Genomic DNA, 27,678 nt, shown 5'->3' on the forward strand with positions numbered 1-27,678 from the left:
GTTGATTGGCCGTGCTAAATTGCCCTTAGCGTCTAAAAAGGATGGTGGGGTTAAGGGGATAGGGTGGTGGTATGGACTTAGGTAGGGTTCCCTTTCCAAGGGCCGGTGTAGACTCGATGGGCTGAATGGCCTTCTTCTGCACTGTAGATTCTACGATTAGATTAATTCATTAATTAAAGTAGGAATTCCAGATCTCAGGGTGTAGGCAGAAGGCACAACGACAATGGTGGAGCAATTATAGTGGTAGATACTCAAGAAGTCAGAATTAGAGGAGCAGAGCTATCGCAGGGGAAGTGTGCAACTGGGGGGAAATTACAGCCGAAGGGACAAAACCGTAGAGCAATTTGAAAACAAGGATGAGATAATCAACGTGTTACCATGCTAAAATCCAGAGTCAGCAATCGCGGGAATGATGGATGTAATGGAATTTGGTATGTGTGTTAAGATATCGACAACGGTGGTTCGGACAGTGGAAGATAGGAGGCCGGCCAGGAAAACAATGCAATACTCAAGTCAGGAAGTAAAAAAGGCTTGGATCAACGTTTCAACAGCAGATGAGCTGACGCAAAGGTGGGAACAGTCAATGTTACGGAGGGTGAAGCAAGCAGTCGAGGTGCTAGAATATCATCTCTGGGTCAAATATGACACCAAAGCCCAAACGTTTTGCTTCAGCCTTAAGCTGTGACCTGGGAGAGGGATGGAGCGACAAGGTTTGTGCTCGGGACTGAAGACAAAGGCTTCAATCTTCTCAATATTTAGTTGGGGGAAATCTCTTCTCATCCAGTATAGGATGTTCGATAATTAGTGTGTCAATTGAGAGGCAGTGGAGCGATTGAGGGGGATAGTGATGTAGTGGAGTTGAATGTCATCAGTATACATGTGGAAACTGACATTGTGTTTTCCACTGACATCATCGAGGGGAAGCATGTATATGAGAAATAGGAGGTGCCAAGGACAGATCTTTGGTACCTCAAGGGAAACAATCTTCTAAGCTGCACAGGTATGCAGCCATCCTGCAATTGGGAATGTGTCGGGCTGGGAGCATAGGCAACATTCCCTTTTTAACATGCATTACAACAAGCTGGCTGCTTACAGCAAGCAGAAGTTATTGGGAATATTGACGTGACATAATTGTGCAGCAGTAGGAAGAGAAAACATTTTGCAGATGATTCTCTGGCTACGATGAGATGGATTAGAATGAAACCAGGGCGGTCATTCTCCGACCCCCCAGCGGGTCGGAGAATGGCCGTTGGCCGCCGTGAATCCCGCCCCCGCCGGTTGCCGAAGTCTCCGGTACCGGAGATTGGGCGGGGGCGGGAATCGGTTGGCGGGCCCCCCCACTCGATTCTCCGGCCCAAATGGGCCGAAGTCCCGCCGAGAAATTGCCTGTCCCGCCGGCGTAAATTAAAGTAGCTATTTACCGGCGGGACAAGGCGGCGTGGGCGGGCTCCAGGGTCCTGGGGCGATCTGACCCCGGGGGGTGCCCCCACGGAGACCTGGCCCGCGATCGGAGCCCACCGATCTGCGGGCGGGCCTGTGCCGTGGAAGCACTCTTTCCCTTCCGTCTCCGCCACGGTCCCCACCATGGCGGAGGCAAAAGAGACTCCCTCCACTGCGCATGAGCGGGAAACTGTCAGCGGCCGCTGACACTCCCGCGCATGCGCCGCCCCGAATGTCATTTCCGCGCCAGCTGGCGGGGCAACAAAGGCCGTTTCCGCCAGCTGGCGGGGCGGAAATCCCTCCGGCACCGGCCTAGCCCCTCAATGTCGGGGCTCGGCCCCCAAAGATGCAGGAGCACGATGCCCGTCTGATTGGCGCCGTTTTGGGCGCCAGTCGGCGGACATCGTGCCGTTTGGGGAGAATTTCGCCCCAGGTAAGAGCAGTCCTACCCAGCAAGATGATGGTGAAGATGTGTTGGAGGAGGATGGGGTGGTCAACAAAGGCTGCAGAGAGGTCAAGAAGGTACCCATAATGTTCAAAGGTCCCCTTGTATATGTGGCCAACCTGGCCCTGGTGCCTTGCAGGTCCAGGGGCGAGGTATCCATCCAGAGATGCGGGAAGGTCTGTTCCCCGGCAATGGGAGACTGTATCCTTCTCCATTCATAGAGAATGGCCGTTGGTGAAGAGTGTTATCTTTACCGGGGCAACCTTAGGGGTGATGATGTGGTTTAGTTGCATTGTTTCGTCCTCTACAGGCTGATTGACTTGCAAGGCCGGAGCCTGAGGTGGCTTTGGCTTCCAGCGTGGGCTACACGCGTACTACTGATTCTGACAGCCTTGCTTGGGTTTTCATTTTGGCCACACTTACAGCAGCCTTGTAGTTCTCTGGAGAAGCTTCCCTGGTATTCTAAGGTTATCTGGCCGTCTTTTGAGATGCCAGAATGTCCTGGCTAAATGTTGAGTCAGTGGTGGGTGAGGCACGTGGGAGTCTTCGCTGGGAATGCTGGCTTTTCTGTATGAGGGTCCCCCTGCCCGCCCCCCAACCCCCACCTGAGAATGCTACTGTTCATAATTCCTTGGAGTTCCTGGGTCCCTTTCTTGGCGTTCTCCAAGGGCAGTGCTCGTTCTGTGGCCCTTTTGAGGTCAAGGTGTGTTCTGCCAACAATTATTTTTTGTATTGCAACATTATTGATCCCTCTCGCGTCGCCAATGCCTTAAAGTGCTGCATGTAAGGCCAAACAGTTTTATTTTAAACCGAAATACAAACATCCCAGCCCTGGACTATCGGGAACTGTCGCTCCGGTCTGGGAACTACATTTAAATGTCCCACTCACGAGCCGCAGTTTGGTGGGCCGTTGCTTGCTCAATTCTATGAAGCCCACGAAGGATCAATCAGCGATCCCCCATGGTCCTCGTGAGAGTTATCACAGATAGGGAGAGTCAATATTGACTAAATAGCACAGTTACAAAGTGTGCGCAGGGGTCAGGAGGGTCCAGAGGCTCATGTGCATAGCTTTTTGAAAGTGGCAGTATATACTGAGAGACTAGCAAATCAGATTAGATCTTGGGCTTCATAAATAAGCACACTGAGTACAAAAGCAAGGAAGCTATGCTGAATCTTTATAAAGCTCTGGTTAGGTCACAAGTAGTGTATTGCATCCAGTTCTGGTAACCTCTTGAAGGTCTTTGCGAATGTCCAGAGGAGATTTACCAGAATGATTCCATGGATAAGAGATTTTAGCTACAGGGCTAGGATGGAGAATCTAGGATTGTTCTCCCTGAAGCAAAATTGCTTGAATGAAGATTTGATGGAAGTGTACATGTTTATGACAGATTTAGATAAGGTAAACAAAAAAATTAGCATTAGCTAATGATAGAAGGACCAGGGGACACAGATTTAAGGTTCTGGGCAAGAGATGCAGGGGAGCAGAGGAAGAATTTCTTTATGCAGTAAGTGGTAATAAGCCGGAACCTGATGCCCACAGAGCTGTAGAAGCAGAGATGATGAATTATTTCAAATGGATGTGCACTCGTAGGGCTACTGGGAATGAGCGGAGAATTGGGACTGATCGGATTGCTCTCCAGGGAGCTGGCATGAATTCAATGGGTCAAATGGCTGCAATAACTCTGGGCTTGGCGAAAACAACTGGATACAATGCTAACTGCTGTTGCTCAAAGTGGAAACATTAACGTGCATTGGCAGTTGGTTTCTTCCTGAACTCCTGCAATCATTTTCAACACAAGGACTATCTTTGCTGAAGTTTTTTTCAAAGTACGCCCAATCAGAATTTTATAATTATACCAACAAAAGAAACCAGAAATCCCAAGTAACATGAGAACTAGGAGCAGGAGTAGGCCACCTGGCCCTTCTAGCCTGCTCCGCCATTCAATGAGATCATGGCTGATCTTTTGTGGATTCAGCTCCAATTAAGAACTAATTTGTTTTTGTTTTATTCGTTCATGAGATGTGGGCTTTGCTGGGCCAGCATTTATTGCCCATTCTTGAGGGCATTTAAGAGTCAACCACATTGCTGTGGAATTGAAGTGTAGGCCGGACCAGGTAAGGACAACAGATTTCCTTCCCCAAAGGACATTAGTGCACCAGATGGGTTTTTCCGACAATGGTTTCATGGTCATCTTTGTTTGATAAACATAGTAAAGGAAGAATTTTATCCTCAATCTCCAGGCAAATAATTTATTTTGATGATATCGTTTTGCAGCACCTCAAGAATCTACTGAATGGACTCACACTGGATCATATGGTGCAGGTCCCAAGCCCTCACTGGAATCTAGAAAATGTTTGGCAAGAGTTGGAGTTTGAGGCCTGGGATCCTCCTAAATCAATGAAATACAAAACAGAGGGTTTAACAGGGGGTTTGATTTACCACACATGCTGCACATTCTTACAGGTATTTGCTATATAAGCCGTACCTAAAATAGTCAGAAAGCAAGCAACTTCAAAGTAAAAAATTGCAATACTGAATTCTGTCAAGTACTATTGTGGATTATTTGCCTGTGTCTTTATAAAAAAGCCACTTATCTGTTTGGATGTGAAATGTTCTTCCTTCAGTAAACCCAATGTTCCATTTGCAACTGCCAGCTTGTTCTGTTTAAATATTCTTTTGTTCTCAAGGATAACCTTAATAAATTGGGAGAATTTGGGAAGTTCCTAATAATCAAGGACCCAGCGATGAGCTGTCTTTGATTTGGCATTAGACTGGCAGCCTGAAGTAGAACAAATATTCCCACTGGCACTGGTGCTGGCTGTGATTGGTTTGCACTACCCCAAGTTCAAACTGATTCGTCTGCACTACCCACAATCACACTGATTGGTCTGCACTACCCCTGAGCTCACGCTGATTGGTCTGTCCTATCTCAGAGCTCACACTGATTGGTCTGTCCTATCTCAGGCTGATGTTGATTGGTCTGTCCTGTCTCAGGGCTGATGCTGATTGGTCTATCCTGTCTCAGGGCTGATGCTGATTGGTCTGTCCTGTCTCAGGGCTGATGCTGATTGGTCTATCCTATCTCAGAGCTCACACTGATTGGTCTGTCCAACTCAGGGCTGATGCTGATTGGTCTGTCCTATCTCAGGGCTCATACTGATTGGTCAGTCCTATCACAGGGCTGCTGCTGATTGGTCTGTTCGATCTCAGAGCTCACACTGATTGGTCTGTGCTATCTCAGCGCTCACACTGATGCTATTTGAAATTGGTGTCTGGGCTTAGAGCTCATCATAATACCTTTGCTCAGTGCAACCAAGTGTCTAATACATTTCCTAATCTTGTTTATAGATTAAAATACATTGGAAAAGTTTAATGATATAGATGATTACAATGGTAGATTTGGATGAGAAAAGAGCAGGCTTGAGTGCAGCATAAATGTCTGTGAGGACTTTTTGGGCTGAATGGCCCATTTCTGTGCCATATATCCTATCTACCGTCTGGCCAGTGGTGAAATAGCGAAACAAAGTCACTATCACACTCTAGCTAAAGACCTCTATTAGATATGTTCCAGTAAAAAAGGTCCAGGTTGATAGTCCGAAACTTTACACAATATTCTCAATGGGTTCTCATTGATAACTTTAGAAAGGACTTGGTAAGGTCCTTGATAAGGCAACACTGCTCTTGAAATGTTATTTATCTGGAGAATTGATCTTGCTCTTTGTTTTCACTTTTTATTTTGTTTTAGCGAGCTCCAGAAACTTGGACACAAAATTTGGGCTGATACTTCAGAACAGTACTGAGGAAGTGCCGCACTGTCACAGGTGACATCTTTCAGGAAAGATGCTAAACTGAGTTTCCTATCTGCTTTCTCATGTGGAAATAAAAGAACCCACAGCGCTATTTTGAAAAGAGGGGTTCTCCCCAGTGTCCTGGTCAATGTTTATCCAATGTCACTAAACCAGATTAACTCAATATTATAACGTAGCTGTGAGTGAGGCCTTGCTGTGTCTAAATTGCCTGCATATATATTATCATCATATATTACAACACTTCAAGTATACTTCATTGGCTGTAAAGTGCTTCAGGAGGTCCTGAGGTTGGGAAAGGTGCTATGTAAATGCAAGTCATTCTTTAATTCTAAAGTTCTGTCTGCTCTGTCCCAATCCTAACCTGTTACAGCCCTGCTTTAACAATGTAAATTTCTACATCAGTCATCCTTCTGGTTAAGAACGAGAGTATAAGTTGTGTCACCTTATGTGTTGTGAACCTGTATTCAGTGGGAACTGTACTGAGAAGCAATCCTTCCAATGAGACCCTGAGAGAAGTTACAGAATTCTGTTCCTTCAGTCCTGTCCTAGGGGAGGAAACAGCCTTAAGTTTCACTGCAAAGACATATCTATCCAGGTTTACTCTGCTTGGCTCCTCTTAATGCAAAACCATGAGCCACTATTAGATGCTTTATGGTTTTCAATATGACAAGGTGGTTCAATTTGTTTTTCCATTAACAATTCAACCTTTGTTCCGCACCTCCCACTAAAGGCAATGACTCATTCTGGCAGCAACCTGCCAGCACCTTTCCCAATCTCCCATCCTTCATGTTTGAACAATGAGTGCCAGCAGCATAATCGGACCATGGAGACATCGCATCCAAGCCCCTACTCTTCCTCCCTGCCCCAACCACACACACTTAGTATCCTCATATTTAAAAAAAATTAACGTACTACACAATGAAATGAAAATCACTTATTGTCACAAGCTTCAATGAAGTTACTGTGAAAAGCCCCTAGCCGCCACATTCCGGCACCTGTTCGGGGAGGCTGGTACGGGAATTGAACCGTGCTGCTGGTCTGCTCTCAAAGCCAGTGATTTAGCCCAGTGTGCTAAACCAGCCCCTGTGTTGTTTAGCTACACTTTGACTTTTAAAATGGCTACCAAAGGCTGAACAGAAATATATAAACGTTGTAAATTGGAAACAGGCCAAACAGCTGAGTTTGTAACATGGAAACAGGCCAGCGACTACATTGTATAAATAATCCTAATCACATTAACCACCCTGTTCATTCTCTTCTCCTTCATCCATCTATCCCAATCTAATTTGGAATATTAACATTGTATTTGCCTCAAGGACTAACCCTAATGAATTCCTCGTACTTCCTGATTTATATCTCTGATATTTCATCCTGTACCTATGGTCTGTCGATGACCCGAATCACTTCAAAACTAGTGGAAGCAATCGTCCTCAAGCATTTCGTTTTTAATGCTCAGGACCCACACAAGGTGAGCAAACCCATTTGGTGCCCCAAGCTGCGCGATCTGGTCACAATGTGCTCTTACCATTGGTAGGAATGGAGGAGTTCGAGCTGTCGCATTGGGAAGGTCTCGTGTCTTCGAAGTCCTCATGCGGCGCTGAAGGCGCTGAATCTCCATCTCTTGTTTCAAGATGTCAATTTCGGTCTTCAGAGCTCTCATTTTCTGATTGCTATCTTTCCGAGTCAGCTGTCCTTGATCGTTTTCATCTCCATCTACTAAAAATTACATTTTCATGTTCAATTACAATGTTTTATGCCCTTCTCAAAGCAAATTGTGTGAATGTTTGGGAACTAAAGGGCGAGATTCTCCGACCCCCCGCTGGGTCGGAGAATCGCCGGGGGCTGGCGTGAATCCCGCCCCCGCCGGTTGCCGAATTCTCCGGCACCGGATATTCAGCGGGGGCGGGAATTGCGCCGCGCCGGTTGGTGCCCCCTCCCCCCCCCGCGCGCGATTCTCCTGCCCGGATGGGCCGAAGTCCCACTGCTAAAATGCCTGTCCCGCCGGCGTAGATTAAACCACCTACCTTACCGGCGGGACAAGGCGGCGCGGTCGGGCTCCGGGGTCCTGGGGGGGCACGGGGCAATCTGGCCCCGGTGGGTGCCCCCATGGTGGCCTGGCCCGCGATCGGGGCCCACCGATCCGCGGGCGGGCCTGTGCCGTGGGGGCACTCTTTTCCTTCCGCCTTCGCCACGGTCTCCACCATGGCGGAGGCGGAAGAGACTCCCTCCACTGCGCATGCACGGGAATGCCGTCAGCGGCCGCTGACGCTCCCGCGCATGTGCCGCCCGGAGATGTCACCACCAGCTGGCGGGGCGGAAATTAGTCCGGCGTGGACCTAGCCCTTAAGGTTGGGGCTCAGCCCCCCAAGATGCGGAGCATTCCGCACCTTTGGGGCGGCGCGATGCCCGACTGATTTGCGCCGTTTTGGGCGCCAGTCAGCGGACATAGGGAGAATTTCGCCCAAAGTCTTTCTTAAAACAAAATCCAATTATAGGGCAATTTAGCGTGGCCAATCCCTGCACATCTTTGGGTTGTGGGGGGTGAGACCAACGCAGACACAGAGAGAATGTGTAAATTCCACATGAACAGTGACTCGGGGCCGGGATCAAACCCAGGTCCTTGGCGCCGTGAGGCAGCAGTGCTAACCACTGTGTCTCAATAATATGCCTTAACCTCAAGCTTCACTGGGATTGAGACATACTTTTCCTTCTTGCAGATATGTGACATTTAACTCTCTCCTCCAGACACACTCACTCTCTCTATTCAGGTACAATGCCCTAAGAGGGCATTAACAACCATGGACTTCCTTGTGTTGGTACATGGCTATGTTTGACAAGATAGTGCAGTGGGTTGCGTGGCCTTCTGTAGGTTCTGATTGAGCAGGAGACTGTCCTGATCTCAATGCCCACTGTAGGTGTATTGGAAGGAACTGCAGGTTGATAATCAACCACGTTATGAATGTACCCTCCTTCAAGCCCCAGAGTGAGACTCAAGTGGGACACTACCACTGTGCAACAAGGCCTCCACTAAATACTCTGGGACCTTTTAATTATCCTGCCATAAGGGCAGGTGTATTCATTGTTCAGCAGTGGCTCAGTTTGTAACACTCTTGCCTCAGTCAGAAGGTTGTGGGTTTAAGTCCCATTCCAGGATTGGAGCACAAAAGCCCAGGCTGACACTCTAATGCAGTACTGGGAGAGTGCTGCACGGTTGGAAATGCTGTCTTTCAGGCCAGATATAATTTTAGCCTCTCAGGTTGACATTAAAAAAATCCCATGGCAATAATTTGAACAAGAATCAGGGGTTGTTATCGGTTTCCTTTAAACAACGTCACAAAAACAGATGGCAATTTCATTGTCACATTATTGTTTGTGGGATATTACTGTGTGAAATTGGCTGCCACGCTTTCTATAATTTAACGGTGATCAGATTTCATAATTAATTGTAATTAAAACACTTTGAGATACCCTGAAGGTGGGACTTTTCTTTAAACAGGCAAACTGGCCTGTCACAGGAAATCCAACCAGCCTAAGAACAATCAAAAGTGTATCGCACGTTCTTTCTCAATATAATAATACACGTATACAGGTGTTGATGCTACAGGTGAGATAGCTTTGTTTCTAACCTGCCCTCTCACAAACACAATAAAACTTCACTGTCCTTGCTTTTTAGGATCCAAGAAAGAAACAAGTACTGACGGATACTTTCAGGAGCTTACTCGATAACATTAGCCTTTGGCCGATGGAAGTCTTGAGTAGTTTTTGACTTGTACGGCTCGTCTGTCGTTTTAGCTGTAGTTTGAGAATTTCGTCTTCCAGCCTCTGGTTTTCCACCTCCAGCGAGATCAGCTCCGAATCCAAATTGCGTTTAAATGTGCTGTGTTGTTCCCCTGTTAATCAAGGTGGTGTCGGTTCAAATTCAGATTTCAATAAACATTACTTAAATAGGGAGGGGTGGGCCCCCGATACTTAGGTGGGGAAAAAGCCAGAGACTCCAGGGCACGGAGGTACTGACAAATCATTTTCATTTCTTTAGTCCAGGCGAGAAAGCCAGCAATGCAAGACCGCTGTTGGGGATGGTTTCCGGCAACCGGGATAGATCATGGGTGGGATTCTCCGTTCCCGCAGCCGGCCAATGGAGTTTCCCATTGTGGACCACCCCCACAACATTGGGAAACGCGCGGGCGTGAGTGCGCTGCCGGCGGGGCGGAGGATCCAGGCGATGGAGAATCCCGCAGCATGGGTTTGACAGGGGGAGCTCAGAGCAGTAATTAGGAGGGAGGAATCACAGGTTGAAAGGGGTTGGTTGGCAGATCGCAGGGCAGGAGGCTCGGGATCACAACGCTGCAGAGAGGCAGAGGGTTTGCTCTAGGGTCTGGGACGGGGGAGGAAACACTCATACCTCCTCTTCGATCACAAGCAGGGCTCAGCAAATCACCTCATCTTCGTAGGCAGCTACTCTCATATTCATTTAGCTGCCATTCCTGGGAAATGGAGCCAGCTGTCTGGCTGGTGTTAAATTTGAATCGGGCTCTCAACTGCACTGTGGGGTGCAAATGGTTCACTTGTTTAGGATTTGGAGTTGCATTTAGGTGAGGATAATATGGGTTGTTTCCCGAATGGACATTCGCGACATGAAGAACATTGGGATTTACAACAATCTGACAGCTACATTCTCACTTCACTGACACCAACTATTTATTTCCACGTTTTCTTTCTACTGTTCTCAAGTGTCGGGATTTGAACTCACATTCTTGAGATTATTGATCCAGGACTCTGGATTGCTACTCCAAAAAATCATAGACTTATTCGGCCCATCAGGTCTGCACTGGCCCTTGGAAAGAGTACCTTACACCTCCACCCTATCCCCGTAACCCAACCTAACTAAGGGGCAATTTAGATTGGCCAATCCACCTAAGCTACACATCTTTGGACTGTGGGACGAAACTGGAGCATCCGGTGGAAACCCACCCACTGACGGGAAGAAAGCGCAAACTCCACACAGACAGTATCCGAGGCCGGAACTGAACCTGGGACCTTGGAGTTGTGAGGCAGCAGTGCTAACCACTGTGTCACCGTGCCGCCCCTAGTCTTTATAGCACCCAGACTGTTTCTTTCATGGCCACCCTTGCCAGCTGTTTTGGGCTATTAAACAGCTTCAATATTGCAGCATCTGACAGCTAAGGTGCCTCAATTGTTTAGGAATAATTGTTGAATTATGTACCTTCCTCTGTTTGTCTGTTACAAATGTGCACACCTAGATTTAGAGTGTTGTGTTTTCACATTAAACTTGGCCAGTTCTCATGTAAGTCCATTTGCAAAGGGAACCACTCAGAAAGACCAATCACAACAAGGGCCTGGTCATGATCTGAAAATAACAGTCTGCTCCTTCGTTCAAAGGTCAAGCTGCCTGCTGTGCTGGCCAGTAGGGGATATACACTGATTGATGTATACGTCAGCACAACAGGCTGGCAATATTCCTCACAGGTATAAATGTCTTTCCCTTACTCTAGCACCATTAATAAACAAACTTCTACATGACCCATACTGTGGTTCCTCTCTTTCCGGTGGGTTCTTGGGTGCTTCACTCTCTGTTCCAGTTGCAGAGCTTCAGCCAAGAGGTCATGCAGTTGGATGAGGATCAGCTGATCATTGCCGCCATTCTGCAGGTAGGAAAGCCGCAAGGCGCTGGAGAAGAAAGCCAGATACATGAATCGTCAGGACAAATCGCACCCGGAGTCGCATTACCCAATCCTGCTGAAAAATAGATTGCACGGCTCTTGCCTGCCGCTCCCAACAAAATGGGTTACCATCAGTTAGGCTCTTGCCTGCCGCTCCCAACAAAATGGGTTACCATCAGTTAGGCTCTTGCCTGCCGCTCCCAACAAAATGGGTTACCATCAGTTAGGCTCTTGCCTGCTGCTCCCAACAAAATGGGTTACCATCAGTTAGGCCATCTGTGGAAGAGCGGAGCAGAGGACAAGACACCAAGGGGATGATGATTGGATTGTCATGCAGAGGCCCAGGCTAATGCTCTGACACAGGTTGCTTCTTTGAAATTCTTTCATGAGATGTGGGCATCGCTGGCTGTGCCAGCATCTGTTGCCCCTTCCCCACTGTCCCTTGAACTGAGTGTCTTCCTGGGCCACTTCAGAGAGCAGTCAACACTGCTGCCTCACCACGCCAGGGATTCAGGTTTGATTCCGGCCTTGGGCGACTGTCTGTGTGGAGCTTTCTCCCTGTGTCTGATTGGGTTTCCTCCGGGTGCTCCGGTTTCCTCCCACAGTCCAAAGATGTGCAAGTTAGGTGGATTGGCCATGCCAAATTGGCCCTTAAAATCCAAAGATGTATCGGTTAGGTTATGGGGTTACGGTGATGGGGCGGGCGAGTGGGTCTAGGTACAGTGCTCTTTTCGAAGGGTCGGTGCAGACTCGTTGGGCTGAATGGCCTTCTTCTGCACTGCAGTAATTCTATGAAAAGTCAACCATATTGCTGCCGGTCTGGAGTCACATGTAGGCCAGACCAGGTAAAGATGGCAGATTTCCTCCCCTAAAGGACTTCAGTGAACTAGATGGATTTTTACGACAATCAATGATAGTTTCATAGCCGCTATTACTGAGTTTGGTTTTATTCCAGATTTATTAATTGAATTTAAATTCTACCAGCTCCTGTAGTGGGATCTGAACCCATGTCGTTAGCCTGGGTCTCTGGATTACTAGTCCAGTGGCTTTACCATCTCCCCAAATCCCACCATAACCGGGTGGGAATCCTTCCAAATATGGCAGAATTTAAATTCAATAAAGAAATCTGGAATTAAAATCGAGTCTCAGCAACGATGAAACTACGAGATTGCTGTAAAAATCGATCTGGTTCATTTCTGGCCTAAATGTGACTCAAGACCCACAGCAATTTGGTTGATTCTTAACTGTTGTCTGAAATGGCCATTCCACAGAACCCAAACCATACAGAAAAGGCAAAAAGGAATAACACTGGACAAACCAACTGGGATTGACCTAGAAACTGGACGTGACAAGAGCAAACCCCGTCCTGTTGACCCTACAAAGTCCTCATAGCTAACACCTGGAGACTTGTGCCAAAATTGGATAAGCTGTCTCAGATGCCTCCATGGCCATCCCTGGGTCTGCACTATCCGACTGACAGGGCAGGCCTAGCTGAGGTGGCAGAGGCCACAATCGCATACAGATGGGAGGGGCTTGCCCTGGAAGTCTTCAACATTGACTCCATAAGAATTTACATTAAAAACACCAATAAATTAGGTGAAGATTCAAGGAAATTACAGCGGATGCTGGAATCTGAAACAAAAACAGAAAATACTGCACAACCTCAGCAGGTCTGACCGCATCTGTGGAGAGAGCAGGGAGCTAACGTTTCGAGTCTGGATGACTCTTTGTCAAAGCTGGAGAGAACTGGAAATAGGGTCAGATTTGTCCTGTTATTGCGGGAGGGGGGGTGGGGGGGTGGAACGGTGGGGCTGGATAGGGATCCAGTGATAGATGGAGATTGACAAAGATGTTGTGGATAGAAAGACAAAAGGAATGTAAATGGCGGCGATTAAGCTCAGAAGGGTGCTGATAGTGGCGCATAAAGAGATTAGAGTGTGTGAATGGCAGAACAAAGTAGGACAACTAGGAACAAGGAACACTTGGCTGAAGTGAGGTGGGGGGGAATGAGGGACAATGGTGAGGGAAAAACAGATCAATGGAAGAAATGAAAATAAATGAACAGAAATAAAAATGGGGTGAAGGTGGAGGAGAGAGTTCACACTCTGAAGTTGTTGAACTAAATGTTAATAGGAAGGAGGTCCTATTCTGCAATAATGTGCAGGAGAAAATGGCTGTTCAGATGAAAATAAAAAGTGTGATTGATGTTAAAGAGATGAGCAGCAGGAGTGTTGGGCTAAGGACATGGAGTGGGTGAATCAGTCTAATAATCTCAGCAGGTCAGAAAAGGTGAGCACAAGTGCAGATTCATCTACATCCTGTAGAACACACCAATCTTTACTCTGTTCGGTCACACACACTCCATCACCTCACTCCTCACATCCACTTTGCTCTCCGCAGCACCCACTGTGCCTGTTCAATGCCTCAACTCCACTTTCCACCCTCTATCACTGCCATTCACCTCAATCCTCATGTAAACTGATATTGCCGCAGCTTACTAATTCTCAGCAAACATCCTCAAATTGAACCGCCAAAAGTTCCACTTGTTACGCATCTGCCTGTAGTCATCCTCCCTGAATCCCCTTCATCTACCAGATGAAAACACGTCTTACAGGCACACGCAGGTGTTGTGCCCCTTGCAAGAGAAAAGAGCACACAGGCAGAAGGAATGGGGCAGGACAGTATCGGGAGGTTGGTAAGTGGAGAGCAGGAAGTCATGGAGCTAAGAGTCCCTGGCCATCAGAGATGAGGAGACTTGGACTTGGACTAAATGCCTTTGACCAACAAGTTCATACAAGACTGCGTTGTGCTGACTTAATTAGCACCAAATAAACATTTTTATATTTCCTTGGCTGAACCATACTCAAATATTTTCTCCTCATAACGAAGAACAGCAACTGATGCCATTTCCAGATTTCTCACAGTAACACAGAATGGTTACAGCACAGGAGGTCATTCAACCCACTGTGTACATATAATAATCTTTATTAATAATGATCTGTATCATTATCACAAGTAGGCTTACATTAACACTGCAATTAAGTTACTGTGAAAATCCCCTCGTCTCCACATTCTGGCACCTGATCGGGAACAGAGGGAGAATTCAGAATGTCCAATTCACCTAACAGCACGTCTTTCGGGACTAGTGGGAGGAAACCGGAACACCCGGAGGAAACCCACTCAGACAGGGGGAGAACGTGCGGACTCCGCAAAGACAGTGACCCACGCCGGGAATCGAACCTGGGACCCTGGTGCTGTGAAGCAACAGTGCTAACCACTGTGCTACTCTGCAAGAGCAACTCAGCTAGTCTCTCTTGCCCACCCTTTCCCCATAGCCCGGTGATTTCTTCTCTTTACATGCTTACCCAAATCCCTTCTCAAACATACATTGAGAACATTTCAATAATAATTATGCCAAGGTCAATCTTAGAGCGTGTGGAACTGTAAGAATCCTGAATGTGTATATTGACCAGTGACGGTCGGCTTGCAGTGGGCGGTGGTCGCAACGGCGTGGCAGATTTCTCAACTAACACGTCAAGGGAGGGGAGTTAATTTGACTGCTCCATCTCAAAGGTGAATTTGAGCGCAGGATGGGGCCCATTAAGACAAGTGAGGAAATTATTACGTGCAGCTGCAGATTTGAATATAACAAATGTATCATCCGCATATCGGAAATATGCAAAGGGTAGGAGGATAGGTGTTATTCCATCGAAGACATGTTTCACATGGAACCCAACAAAGGTGTTTGCGAGTGGTAGGCCTAGAGGAGATCCCATGGCAACACCATCTATTTGGGCATAGAAGGTGTTGTGAAATCTGAATAACTGCACAAGTTGCTGAATTAATATGTTCAATGAATACTGATTCACGCAACAGTGGTGGGTATAGATCGCCATGATATAGTGCTGTAGTGCAAATATCCATGGGTTCCTTAAGTACCTTCAACCAGAAAGGTCCCGGGAGGGATTCTCCGTTCCCACAGCCAACCAATGAGGTTCCCCATTGTGGCCATCCCCACCGTCGGGAAACCCGCGGGTGTGGGTGCGCTACCGGCGAAGCGGAGGATCCCGCCGACGGAGAATTCCGCTGACTAGCTGTGGAATTCTCTCCCTAAACACCTCCATCTTTCCCTCCTCCTTTGGATCCTACATTAAAATATTTAACCGAGCTCTCGGTCACCCATTCAAGCTGGTTTGTTAATAACTGCAGAAACCAGTTTCAAAGAAGAATCTGATTGGACTCAAAACGTTATTTCTCTCTCCATAGATGCTGACCAACCTGCTAAATTTTTCCAACATTTCTGTCTTTACTACAGAACTCCAGCATCCACAATATTTTAATCTAACTGGCTTGGTGTTAGGATTTGTATGATTCTGCTCCTGTAATATGCCTTGGGATATTTCCCTAATTAAAGGCTTTATATAACTACAAGTTGTTAACTTAATTTTCTTCAGTGACTGTAGTTTACCAGAAAGCACACTTCACACCATGTAGTGTCACAGCCTCATCATTAGCTGGATTTAGTTGAGAAAAGATTTACCTGATTTCAGAGGACAGGTTTCCTCCTCCATAGAAAGGAAGGAATGTCTGCAGCTGTTGAACCTTCTCCTTTCTCTTCGATAAATGCGAGTGTGATGTATTGTGCCTGCTTGCAACTTTATTTTGCCTGCATTAACAGAAGAGTAAGAATTACTCTTTGTAAACTCCTTGCTAGGGGTGCACTCTGACATTTGGCAGGTTTCCCAATATTGAGGCCTTTGCCCTCGGAGCTTGAGTCAAAGACTGATTAACAGTGTCACTTCAAACTTGGGATGAAGGTATGATGCATCACGGTGGTGATGGTTGCCTCGAGGGTATGGGGGGAGTGAAAAGCCCCCGGCAAGGGCAGTCACCTGGAACGTGCAAGGCGTGGGGGGACCTGGAAAGAGGGCGAGGATTTTTGCACATTTCTTTCCTCGGTACACAAGATGTATTCGAGGATTGGTAATTTTATTATGAGTTGGACTCTTCTCACTAGGGTGAAGAAGGCTGATTACACGAATGTGGTTACTTCAGACCATGCCCCACACTGGAGCGTTGCAGGGGGTAGCAGTTGGACGTAGGGTTGCTGTCGGACTTGGGGTTCTGTGTGAGGGCCATATGGGAGTACGTGGAACATAATAACAGGATGGTCTCTCCCTCAACTTTGTGGGAGGCGTTGAAGGCAGTGATCAGAGGAGAGTTCAAATATATAAGGCAGATGTGGATGGGGAAGTGAAGGAGGAGCGACAGAAACTGGTGAATGAGATTTTAGGGGTGGATCGTAGATATGCGAGGGACACGACCCCGGAGCTCTTGGTGTGCAGGAAAAAACTGCAAATGTCCACAGACAGGGTGGTCCACCAATTGAGGTAGGCGAAAGGGGCGGTGTATAAGTCTGGGAAGAAGGCCAGTCATCTCTTGGCTCACCAGCTAAGGCGGCAGGAAGTGGCCAGGGAGAGTGTTCAGATTAGGGATTCGGAGGGTAGGCTCGTCTCCACCCCGGAGAAGGTGAATGGAGTGTTTAGGGCCTTTTATGAGAGGTTGTATAGGTCGGAGCCGCTGGAGGACGAACGGGGGATGGCAGAGTTCTTGGGTTTGGGCTTTCCCAAGGTGGGGGAGGAATTGCTGGAGGATCTGAAGGCACCACTGGGCCTGGAAGCGATTCAGACAGCATTGAGACACATGCAGATAGAGAAGGCTCCGTGGCCAGATGGGTTCCCGATGGAATTTTATAAGAAGTGGAGGAAACCGGAGCACCCGGAGGAAACCCATGCAGACACGAGGAGAAAGTGCAAATTCCACAGTCACCCCAGGTCGAAATCAACCCCGGGTCCCTGGACCTGTGATGCAGCAGTGCTAACCACTGTGCTTCCGTGCCACCCGCTCAAAGATTGGTGTAGGAGAAATGAGCTCCCTCAATGTTTTCCTTTCCTCTGATGTAATTAAGTGTACTTACATTGTCTCTAGTTGTAGGACCTCCAGCTGTTGCTTCATGGACTCCAGAAGTAGCTCATTCTTGTATTCTTGAGCCTTAAGCTCTGCCAACATTTTCTCCACTTGTGAAGAGACCTTGCTTTTCTCAGACAATTCATTTAATTTTTTCACAATCTCTGTAGTAAAATAACAAATACTAAATCGCTGTTGCAATCTCTGTAAAGCTACCTAAAACAAAGTATACTTTATCAAAAGCCAAAATTGCACACAAAACCTCAATGCTCGTCGTTTTGCACCCCTTGCCTGGGGTGCAAGCCACACCTCAACATGGAGCATGTGCAGTGCTGAGCGAGTGCTACATTGTCAAAGGTGCTGTCATTTGGAATGGACATTAAGTCAATGCCGTCCTGTCCTCACAGGTATTTGAAAAGATTCCATAGCTCAAGATGGGCATGGGAATTCTTGCATTGCTCTGGTCAACATTTATCCTTCAAGTCAACAATACTCAAAAAAAACCTGGCCATTTTATTGATTGTTGTTTGTCAGTGCTTATTGTGCACAATTTAGCTGCCTTGTTTTCCAGCTGGACAACAGCAACTTCACTTCAAATCTACTTTATTGGCTGCTTTGCAATGTCCAGGAGATCAAGATAGGTGTAGTATGAATGCATGATCTTTCTCAATGTCTCCTTTCATTTTGGGCAGGTGTCCAAGGTCACATCATTAAAAAACACAGAAAATATTTAATTTGTTCACAAAAACATAAAGGTTTCAGCGTTTTTAAGTAGTAGAATGATTTTTATGTTCTCCACGCATTGCGTGCGATCTTACGGCCTCGTTACACTTGCGCTCAAGGGTAACGAGGCCAGTGAATAGCGGGAAAGGCCAAAAACGGGAAACACGCCAGACGCCAAACAGTTTGCGATACAACCAGCCCGCTCCCGTAGGCGAAATCGGGATCTCGCCGTAGCGCAGCGAGAGACCCATTATCACCACTTAAGTCTCATACATACATAAAACGAGTGCCACCCCTGATCCAAAGGCCTCCCGTCATGCAATGGCCTCCCCAGCAAGTGGTCACGCTGGCGCCATTTAGTGCTCCTTTTGAAAAACGTGAACTTGGCGGAAGAGCTTCTGTGGGGAGCCGAGGAGGTGAGTAGCCATCTTTGCTCACAGGCAAAGAACTCGTGGAGGATGGGGGACCCTCAGCTGGGGGTGGGGGGGCTCTCCGCAGGGGAGGACCGCCATGGGAGGATGGGGTGGGGTCGCTGGGGGGGGGGGGGGGGGGGGGGGCAACCATCTGCTGCACCACCATGTCAACCCCTGGATTGTGTACCCGTTCCGGGGGCAACCCTAGTCCCTGCCCATCAGCCCCACCAACCAGCCATAAACCTCACTGACTGCCGAGGCCTCTGACCGTGCAACTGAATGCTATGGCCTCTATGGAATTGGCAATCGTGGTTAAGTGAGCACTTCACACAACCCAAGTGGATTTCCGTGGGTGGGCAAGCCATGTAGCATGTGGGAGTCATTGCCTAGCATCCCAATCAGACCACAATGCCTGGACAGTGTACCTAAACACCGCAGCAGCCAACATCCGAACACCCAGGGGAAGGGACACAGCTCCGGGGGCATGTCCACGGCTGGACGGTGGGTGAGTGCCATGGGGAATGGCCAGCGCCCAGACCGGTTGATGTTGTGTCCGGGGTACAGGGTCTGGGGTCCGGTGAAGGGGGCCCGCTGCAGCCAGATGTGCATAGGCAGGGCGTTCCGGGTAGCGGGTGGAGAGGATCTGTGTGGGAATGGAGGTCCCGGGGTGGGAGCCACTGCTGTTCGTCAGTCTAACACCCTCTCCCAATGCCTTACAGATATTGAATGCTATGGCAGGGATGTTGGACGCAGAGGTTGCCCTAGTGGTGCCGGAAAAGGCGGCAGCATCAGTGTCTGCAGATGCTCAAGGCAGTGGCTCACGTGCCAGACCCGGCCCCACACCCTGAGGCCCCAGCCGCCCATCAGGCTAGGGAGGGACCCAGCAGGGCAGTCTCGCGATGACCCATCGTGTACAGGTGTCGCTGGTCATTCGAACAAATGACGGACAGCACGCGCTGCAGGAGGTTCCGCCTTAACAAGGAGACAGTGCGGCACCTGTGACATATCCTCGCGGACTTGGCACCAGGTGGATGAGGAGGACACCCGCTCCCGATGGCCGTCAAGGGCACTGCAGCCCTGAACATTTATGCCACGGGATCGTTCCAGGGCTCGAGTGAAGAAATCTCACAGGCCACAGCCCACAGCTGCATCCGGCAGATCACAAATACTCTGTATGCCTGGGCGGAAGACTGCATCCACTTTGACATGGACCACTCCATGGGATGGGTCCGGGTTGGTGACCTGTGCTCCCTCCTCCCAGTTGGTGCCCATAGGGTACTGTGGTTCACCTTGGGATGGAGGGGCAGCTGGTTTGAGCCCCGGCTGCCCTTGCATCATCTGGCTCTGCCAGCCCTGACGGATCCCCATGGTCCGCACCATCATGTCGATGCTGGGAAGCTTGCGGCAATTCCTGCTCGCTGTAACACTTAGAAATCTTTCCAGAGAATCACGCCCATAGTGTGGGGCATTGGATTCTGTTATTAGTTAATCGGGAGTACAGTTTCTGTAGTTCAGTGACTTTGTTGCTTAATAACTAATGTTTAGTTTTAAGTTTTATCTTGCTTCTTACAGTAAACATCTTAAAATGTGAAATCTTGTCATGTGACTATTTCTGTCGGTCGCTGGGGGATTCATGTCTCTTTTAAGTTCTCGGTCTCTGCAGAAATCAATTACAATTTAAATAAGATCCCTTTATCAAATGTGAAGTGTCTTTCGTGCATGATGCACTATCAATTATGACAAGACGAGAGTAGAGAGTAATCGAGGCTTTATTAAGCAGAGATGTGTGGCCTCCTGCAGCTGCTACCAGAATGGGAGCAGCTCGGTGTGCGCACACATTTATACTCCGCCTACTGGGCGGAGCCAGCAGGCAGGGATCTACCCCCGTACCTGTAGTACAGGAGCCTTACCACATTACCTCTAATAACAACTATTATACAATCAGTGGTGACTACCACCGTGCATTTTGGTGATTTTCCAGTGATCAGTTCAGTATTGCTGCTGGCCGAATGTCGGGATTTACCTGCTCTCTGTTCCTCCAGTTCCTTGTTACGAGACAATAGAGCAGTGACATGTTTCCCATGATCCTGTGCCAGGTTTTGCAACTGATTCTTATGTTGCCGAAACCACTGCTCTCTGGGGCTTGGGCCATCCTGATAGTTAAGACACAGGAAGAAGTGTTAGCAGATACATTTTCTAATATTTTTGATAACGTGCCATTTTTATCAAAAATAAATTGCCGCGTTATGAAATGGTTGATTGTGGGTTTGGATCGTCAGATCTTCAATGTTGACAGTCGGCCATTTTGATACCACTAGACAACTTACCTGGTCAAATGTTGCCTGTTCATCAAATATGAAATTATCATATGTAAACCTCCTCTCATTCTCATCCATTTCCTCTAGGATATCTCGCTCCTCCATTTCTCGCTGCTTCCTTTGGTCTGCACGGTGCCGCTTATAGTCCTTCAGCTGCTCAAGCTGTTATGAATGAATGAAATTTTAAAATGAAAAGAAAATGAAATTCTGGAAATGGTCAACTGGTCGGATGGCAGCTTTGGAGAGCAATTTTCTCTCAGACAACAAACAGTTGTGGCTAATGGAGCATGGTTTGTAGTAGAGCTGCTGAGAGTGGAGGAGCTGTGGGCTGCTGCTTGGGGAGGGAATCTTCTGTTGGGACTTGGTTGGTGGGATGGCCTTTTCCCCTTATATCTGCCTTCCCCCTGCCACATTCCTAGCCCTCGGTTATATTTTCCCTTTCACTGCCCTACTATTCTGCATTTAAATTGCTATTTAAGCCACATCTGGAGCCATTTTCTTGTTTCTACACTTGCACCATTACCACCTTGCCTGTGGCTTCCGTACGGACATACAAATTAGGATTGCGATCATCCCTGCACTTCATTCTATCGCAGACTTTCCATTTTGTTCTTTGCTGGACAAAATTGGCACAGATCTTCCGATCTTTGGATCATCAGAGACTGGATGCCACGACCTTGAGAGTTGCACCACTTCGGAAGTCCCGACGCACTGATCTCCGAATGCAAAACCTGGGAAGTTAAACTTCCAATGGGCAAACCCCTGCTACACAGAAGCCTCTACAAAAGTCTCCAAATGTGAGTCAGAGATTTTGAATAGTGCCAATATGCTTACTTAGATAATGTACCAGGAAATGTTAGATGGAAAAAGTCCGAGTCTAACTCCTGCATAATTATGGAATTGACTCCCCAAACGCTGAATCCTCGACTCCTCCCTCGACCACTCCACCTACCTGACAACTTACTCTAAACCCCACACTGCCTGCCGGACTACTCTCCGATATGACTCAACTAGCTCTCCCAAACAGACACGTCTGCCATGCTAATCCCCTGGCTAAACCCCCTCGCCACCCTCAACCTGACCCAATTGGGCACAATATCCTGGCAGGTGGCTGCCGTGCCAGGGGTGGCAGGTACGGGCAACACGGTGCCCCAATATCGTCAAAGCTCATAGCCTTCCCAATATCCAGTGCCTTCAGCTGTTTCTTGCTATCATGTGAAGTGAATCGAATTGTCTGAAGGCTGGCATCTATGATATTGGGAACTACCGGAGGAGGCCAAGATGGATCATTGATCCAATCAACACTTCTGGCAAAAGATGCTTTAGCTTTATCTTTTGCACTGATGCTCTGGGCTCCCCATCCATTGACGATGGGGATATTTGTGGAGCCTCCTCCTCCTTCAGTGAGTTGTTGGTTGCAGGATAGCTTAGATCTGTCTAATACCTGCTCCTTGTTCTGTGGCATGCAAATAATTGTGTGTTGTAGCTTCATCAGGTTGACAACTCATTTCTACGTATGCCTGGCGTTGCTCCTGACACGCCCTCCTGCACCCTTCATTGAACAAGATTTATCCCCTGGCTTGGTGGGGTGGCAGGGGTGGTGTTGGGGGAGGTTGCGGGTGGCGTTGGGGATAGTTTGCAGGTGGCTTGGGGTGGTGTTGGGGGAGGTTGCGGGTGGTGTTGGGGGAGGTTGCGGGTGGCGTTGGGGGAGGTTGCGGGTGGCTTGGGGATAGTTTGCGGGTGGCAGGGGTGGTGGTATCATTTGTTTGCTGTTGAGGTTTCTTTTTTTTCAAATTTAGAGTACCCAACTATTTTTTTTTCCAATGAAGGGGCAATTTAGCATGGCCAATCCACCTACTCTGCACATTTTTGGGTTGTGGGGGTGACACCCACGTAGACACGGGGAGAATGTGCAAACTCCACATGGACAGTGACCCAGGGCCGGGATCGAACCCAGGTCCTTGGTGCCGTGAGGCAGCAGTGCTAACCACTGCGCTACCGTCCTGCCCGGGTCTTGAGGTTTCTTATTTATTAACTAAATTTTTGCGTTTAGGTTGTAAATTCACAATGTACAACACAATTAGTGTGACAGCTTCTGGGGGAAGCAGAAACAATCCAGTTCTTGAGTTAAGTTATAAGGATGCGCTGAATTTCTGTAACATGTATCATTCTTCTCTGAAACATTCAGTTCAACAACTCAATCTACATTGTTCTGGTAGGTGTCTGATTAAAAAATCCTGAGGATAGTGTCAGCAGTGTAAAAGGGTCAGATGCCATATATGGTATATTGTGGGTTGGCACTAGAGAAGTCAGAATGGAAAGATTGTATTCGCTACAAAAATGTTTTGTAAATGCAGTGATTTCTTTGTAGCCATTTTCCAAATATCAGTTGATTGCTCCGTGATTAATCATCCTTAGAGAATCAGTATTGGGCCTCGCACGAACTCACCACTGCTAGTCACTGTGCCTACTGCAAGCGGGTGTAATGAAAGAAAGACAAACTGTGGTGAATGTATAATTACTGATAATTCACCAGTGCACTGTGTTATGTTATTAACCCTGTGGGTTCTACCTATGGGCCATTGTGTGGCTTCACCCACAGGGGATATGTTGGGGCCTGTACAGGCTCCGCCACCTTTACAGGAAGTATAAGAGCTGCTGACCTGCGGGGCCGCCTTCAGTGTTGTACCGGTCACAGGCAGGCTCAGTTCTAAGCTGATTAAAACCACGGTTTACTTCTCCACGTGTCTTCGAGTGAATTGATGGTCACATCAATTTAATCAGCTTAAAATACTACTATGGAATCAGCACTCAAACCTGACAGACTGGAACTCGATCCACAGCCGCGGAGGCGAAAGAATTTTTTTCACATTGGCTTCGATGCTTCAAGGCCTATCTCGCCGCGTCGTCTACGCCATCCGTCACTGACGAACAGAAGCTGAGCCTCCTCCACGCACGGGTGAGCCATTGCATTTCTGTCCAGCTCGACAAAGCCGCTTCCTATACAGAGGCCCTCGCACTACTTGAACGCCTCTACGTGTGGCCTGTGAACGAGGTCTACATGCGACACGTCTTCACCACTCGCCGCCAGCGCCCCGGGGAGTCGCTAGATGATTACCTACGCGACCTCAAACCCCTCGCACGCAACTGTAACTACCAGGCCATTACGGCCACTCAGCACATGGAGCTCGCCGTCCGAGACGTTTACGCGGCGGGGGTCCGATCGAACTATGTGAGACAGCGCCTGCTCGAAAAAGGGGCCCAGGACCTGGACGACACGGTAAAACTGGCTACCTCTCTGGAGGCCGCTTTTCAGATCCTTACTGCGTTCCCAGCCGACCACGCGACTCCCTCGTGGGCCCCCGACCCGAGACTACCCCAGGCCTGTGCCGCACGGCCGCCCGCCCATGGGGAGCTACACTGCTACTTTTGCGGCCAGTCCCAACACCCCCGACTGCACTGCCCGGCCCGCAACGTGAACTGCAGCAGCTGCGGGCGAAAAGGACATTTCGCCAAAGTCTGCCTGGCCAGGTCTAAGACCTCAAACTCAAAGACCCGATCCTGAGACTCACAGGCCCGCAGACCCCGCAAGGTGGCAGCGTGTCTGCCGCCTCCGCCTCCGCATAACATGTGCGACTCATGGGGGCCACCACCTTGGCCATCCTCCCCCACGCGGCCGGCCACGTGCGATCCATGGGGGCCGCCATCTTCCTCACCGTCCGCCACGCTCGACCAATGGGGGCCGCCATCTTGCCCGCCATCTGCTACGCCGCTCGACGGGTACGACCTACACGGACAGCCATCGCGGGGCCGCCCCAGCACCTCCGATCACGCCGCCGGCTACCCACACCTCAGCACGGTCACCCTAGACCAGTCGCGACCTAAGCACCTCCGGAGCTCCATGATGGCCGTCCGGGTTAACGGGTACAAGACACCTTGCCTTTTCGACTCCCGGGAGCACAGAGAGTTTCATTCACCCGGACATGGTAAGACGCTGCTCGCTCCCAATATTCCCGACGCAACAAACCATATCCCTCGCCTCTGGGTCGCACTCGGTGCAAACCCAAGGGTGCACTACTGCAACCCTAGCGATACAGGGCGCCGAGCACGCTAATTTTCAACTGTATGTGCACCCAGACCTTTGCGCTCCTCTCCTTTTGGGACTCGACTTCCGGTGCAACCTCAGGAGCCTATCTCTTAAGTTCGGGGGGCCCCTGCCCCCGCTCACCATATGCAGCCTCGCGACCCTAAAAATCGACCCCCCCACTCTTCGCAAACCTCACCGCCGATTGCAAGACAGTAGCCACCAGAAGCAGGCGGTATAGCATGCAGGACAGGATGTTCATTCGGTCCGAGGTCCAGCGTCTCTTGTGGGAGGGGGGTCACGGAGGCCAGCAATAGCCCCTGGAGAGCTCAGGTGGTGGTCGTCAAGACCGGGGAAAAGTTCCGGATGGTGGTTGATTACAGCCAGACCATTAACCGGTTTACGCAACTCAATGCGTCCCCCTTCCCCGGATTACAGACATGGTAAATCAGATCGCGCACTACTGCGTGTTCTCCACGGTGGATCTGAAGGCTGCATACCACCAGCTCCCAATCCGCCTGGAGGACCGTCACTACACGGCGTTTGAGGCAGACGGCCGCCTTTTCCATTTCCTCCGGGACCCCTTTGGCGTCACGAACGGGGTTTCGGTGTTCCAACGAGCGATGGACCGAATGGTGGACCAGTACGGGCTGCAGGCCACATTTCCGTACTTGGACAATGTCACCATCTGCGGCCATGATCAGCAGGACCACGACGCCAACCTCCACCGATTTCTCCAAACCGCCCAAAAACTCAACCTCCCCTACAACAAGGAGAAATGCGTTTTCCGCACAACCAGGCTAGCCATCCTCGGCTACGTTGTGGAAAACGGGGTCCTATGGCCCGACCTTGAACGTATGCGCCACCTTCTACAACTCCTTCTCCCTCACTGTCCTAAGGCCCTGAAGAGGTGCCTTGGATTTTTCTCCTATTACGCCCAGTGGGTCCCCCAGTATGCGGACAAGCCCGCCCACTATTTAAGGCCACCCTCTTTCCACTGGCAGCCGAGGCTCGCCAGGCCTTCAACTGCATCAAGGCGGACATCGCCAAAGCTGCGATGTGCGCAGTGGACGTGTCCGTCCCCTTCCAAGTGGAGAGCGACGCCTCAGAGGTCGCTCTCGCCGCCACCCTCAACCAAGCAGGCAGACCGGTAGCGTTTTTTTCACGCACCCTCACCACCTCCAAAATTCGACACACCTCGGTCGAAAAAGCCCAAGCCATCGTGGAAGCTGTGCGGCACTGGAGGCACTACCTCGTTGGTAGGAGCTTTACCCTCGTCACTGACCAACGATCGGTTGCCTTCATGTTTGACAATACGCAGCGGGGCAAGATCAAGAATGATAAGATCTTGAGGTGGAGAATCGAACTCTCCACCTATAACTACGATATGGGAAGCTCTACGAGCCCCCAGATGCCCTGTCCCACGGCACATGCGCCAGCGCGCATGATGACCGACTACGGGCTATCCACGATGACCTCTGCCACCCGGGGGTCACCCGGCTCGTCCATTACATCAAGGCCCGCAACCTGCCCTACTCCACCGAGGAGGTCAGAGCTATAACCAGAGACTGCCAAATCTGTGCGGAGTGTAAACTGCACTTCGATCGACTGGATAAGGCCCGCCTGGTAAAGGAATCCCGGCCCTTTGAATGCCTCAGTATCAATTTCAAAGGGCCCCTCCCCTCCAATAACTGCAACACGTACTTCCTTAACATCATAGATGAGTTCTCCCACTTCCCGTTTGCCATCCCCTGCCCTGATATGACCACCCCCACTGTCATTAGAGCCCTGCATAGTGTCTTCACCCTGTTTGGTTTCCCCAGTTATGTCCACAGCGACAGGGGCTCGTTGATCATGAGCGACGAACTGCGTCACTACCTGCTCAGTAAGGGCATCGCCTCGAGCAGGACTACCAGTTATAACCCCAGGGGAAATGGGCAGGTGGAGAGGGAGAACGCAACGGTCTGGAAGACCGTCCTACTGACCCTGCGGTCCAGGAATCTCCCAGTTTCTCACTGGCAGGAGATCCTCCCCGATGCGCTCCACTCTATTAGGTCCCTCCTTTGCACGGCCACAAACCAGACTCTTCATGACCGTTTGTTTGTTTTCCCTAGGGGAGCTACCTCAGGGGCCTCGCTTCCGCCCTGGCTGATGACACCGGGTCCAGTCCTCCTCCGAAAACATGTTCGGAGCCATATCGACCCCCTGGTAGAGAGGGTCCAGCTGCTGCACTCCAACCCACACTATGCGTACGTCGAACACCCCGATGGCCGGCAAGATAACGTCTCCCTCCGGGACCTGGCGCCCGCAGGCTCCAACACCACTCCCACTACTGCATACCTCACACCCGTCCCGCCCAACCTCCCATGTTCAGCGCCCCCACCCCTATATGGTTCCCGCGCTCCCTCCCACCCGCCGCACCGGTACACAGGAATGAAGCTCCGGAAGAGCCGCTCCCGGAGTCCACGCCTGTGCCCGCTCCGGACCCACTTCCACAGCCACCCGAAGCGGCTGCAACACCAGTGCTTCGGCGGTCGCAACGTACGATCCGGGCACCGGACCGACTGAATCTATGAGCCCGTCACCCCCGCCGGACTTCATTTTTAAACAGGGGGTGAATATGGTGAATGTATAATTACTGATAATTCACCAGTGCACTGTGTTATGTTATTAACCCTGTGGGCTCTACCTATGGGCCATTGTGTGGCTTCACCCACAGGGGATATGTTGGGGCATGTACGGGCTCCGCCCCCTTTACAGGAAGTATAAGAGCTGCTGACCTGCTGGGCCGCCTTCA

General features: G+C 49.5%; 1 protein-coding gene across 4 annotated transcripts in view; it reads right to left on the bottom strand.

Annotated features, from left to right (window-relative positions):
• Positions 1-27,678, bottom strand: part of LOC140429739 (coiled-coil domain-containing protein 17-like) — a 78,090-nt gene that overhangs the window by 23,550 nt on the left and 26,862 nt on the right. For all 4 annotated transcript variants that reach the window (XM_072517096.1, XM_072517094.1, XM_072517093.1 and 1 more), the window contains exons 2-9: positions 20,807-20,959; positions 20,503-20,632; positions 17,354-17,507; positions 15,917-16,042; positions 11,244-11,383; positions 9,415-9,585; positions 7,221-7,411; positions 4,190-4,275 (exon numbers count right to left, since the gene is read on the bottom strand). In XM_072517096.1, the coding sequence (XP_072373197.1) occupies positions 4,190-4,275; positions 7,221-7,411; positions 9,415-9,585; positions 11,244-11,383; positions 15,917-16,042; positions 17,354-17,507; positions 20,503-20,632; positions 20,807-20,902 (1,094 nt within the window). In that variant the 5' untranslated portion in view covers positions 20,903-20,959. The remainder of the gene's footprint in view (positions 1-4,189; positions 4,276-7,220; positions 7,412-9,414; positions 9,586-11,243; positions 11,384-15,916; positions 16,043-17,353; positions 17,508-20,502; positions 20,633-20,806; positions 20,960-27,678) is intronic.

Source organism: Scyliorhinus torazame, chromosome 9 (genome assembly GCF_047496885.1).
Source record: "Scyliorhinus torazame isolate Kashiwa2021f chromosome 9, sScyTor2.1, whole genome shotgun sequence".
In the NCBI taxonomy this organism is placed as follows: Eukaryota; Metazoa; Chordata; class Chondrichthyes; order Carcharhiniformes; family Scyliorhinidae; genus Scyliorhinus; species Scyliorhinus torazame.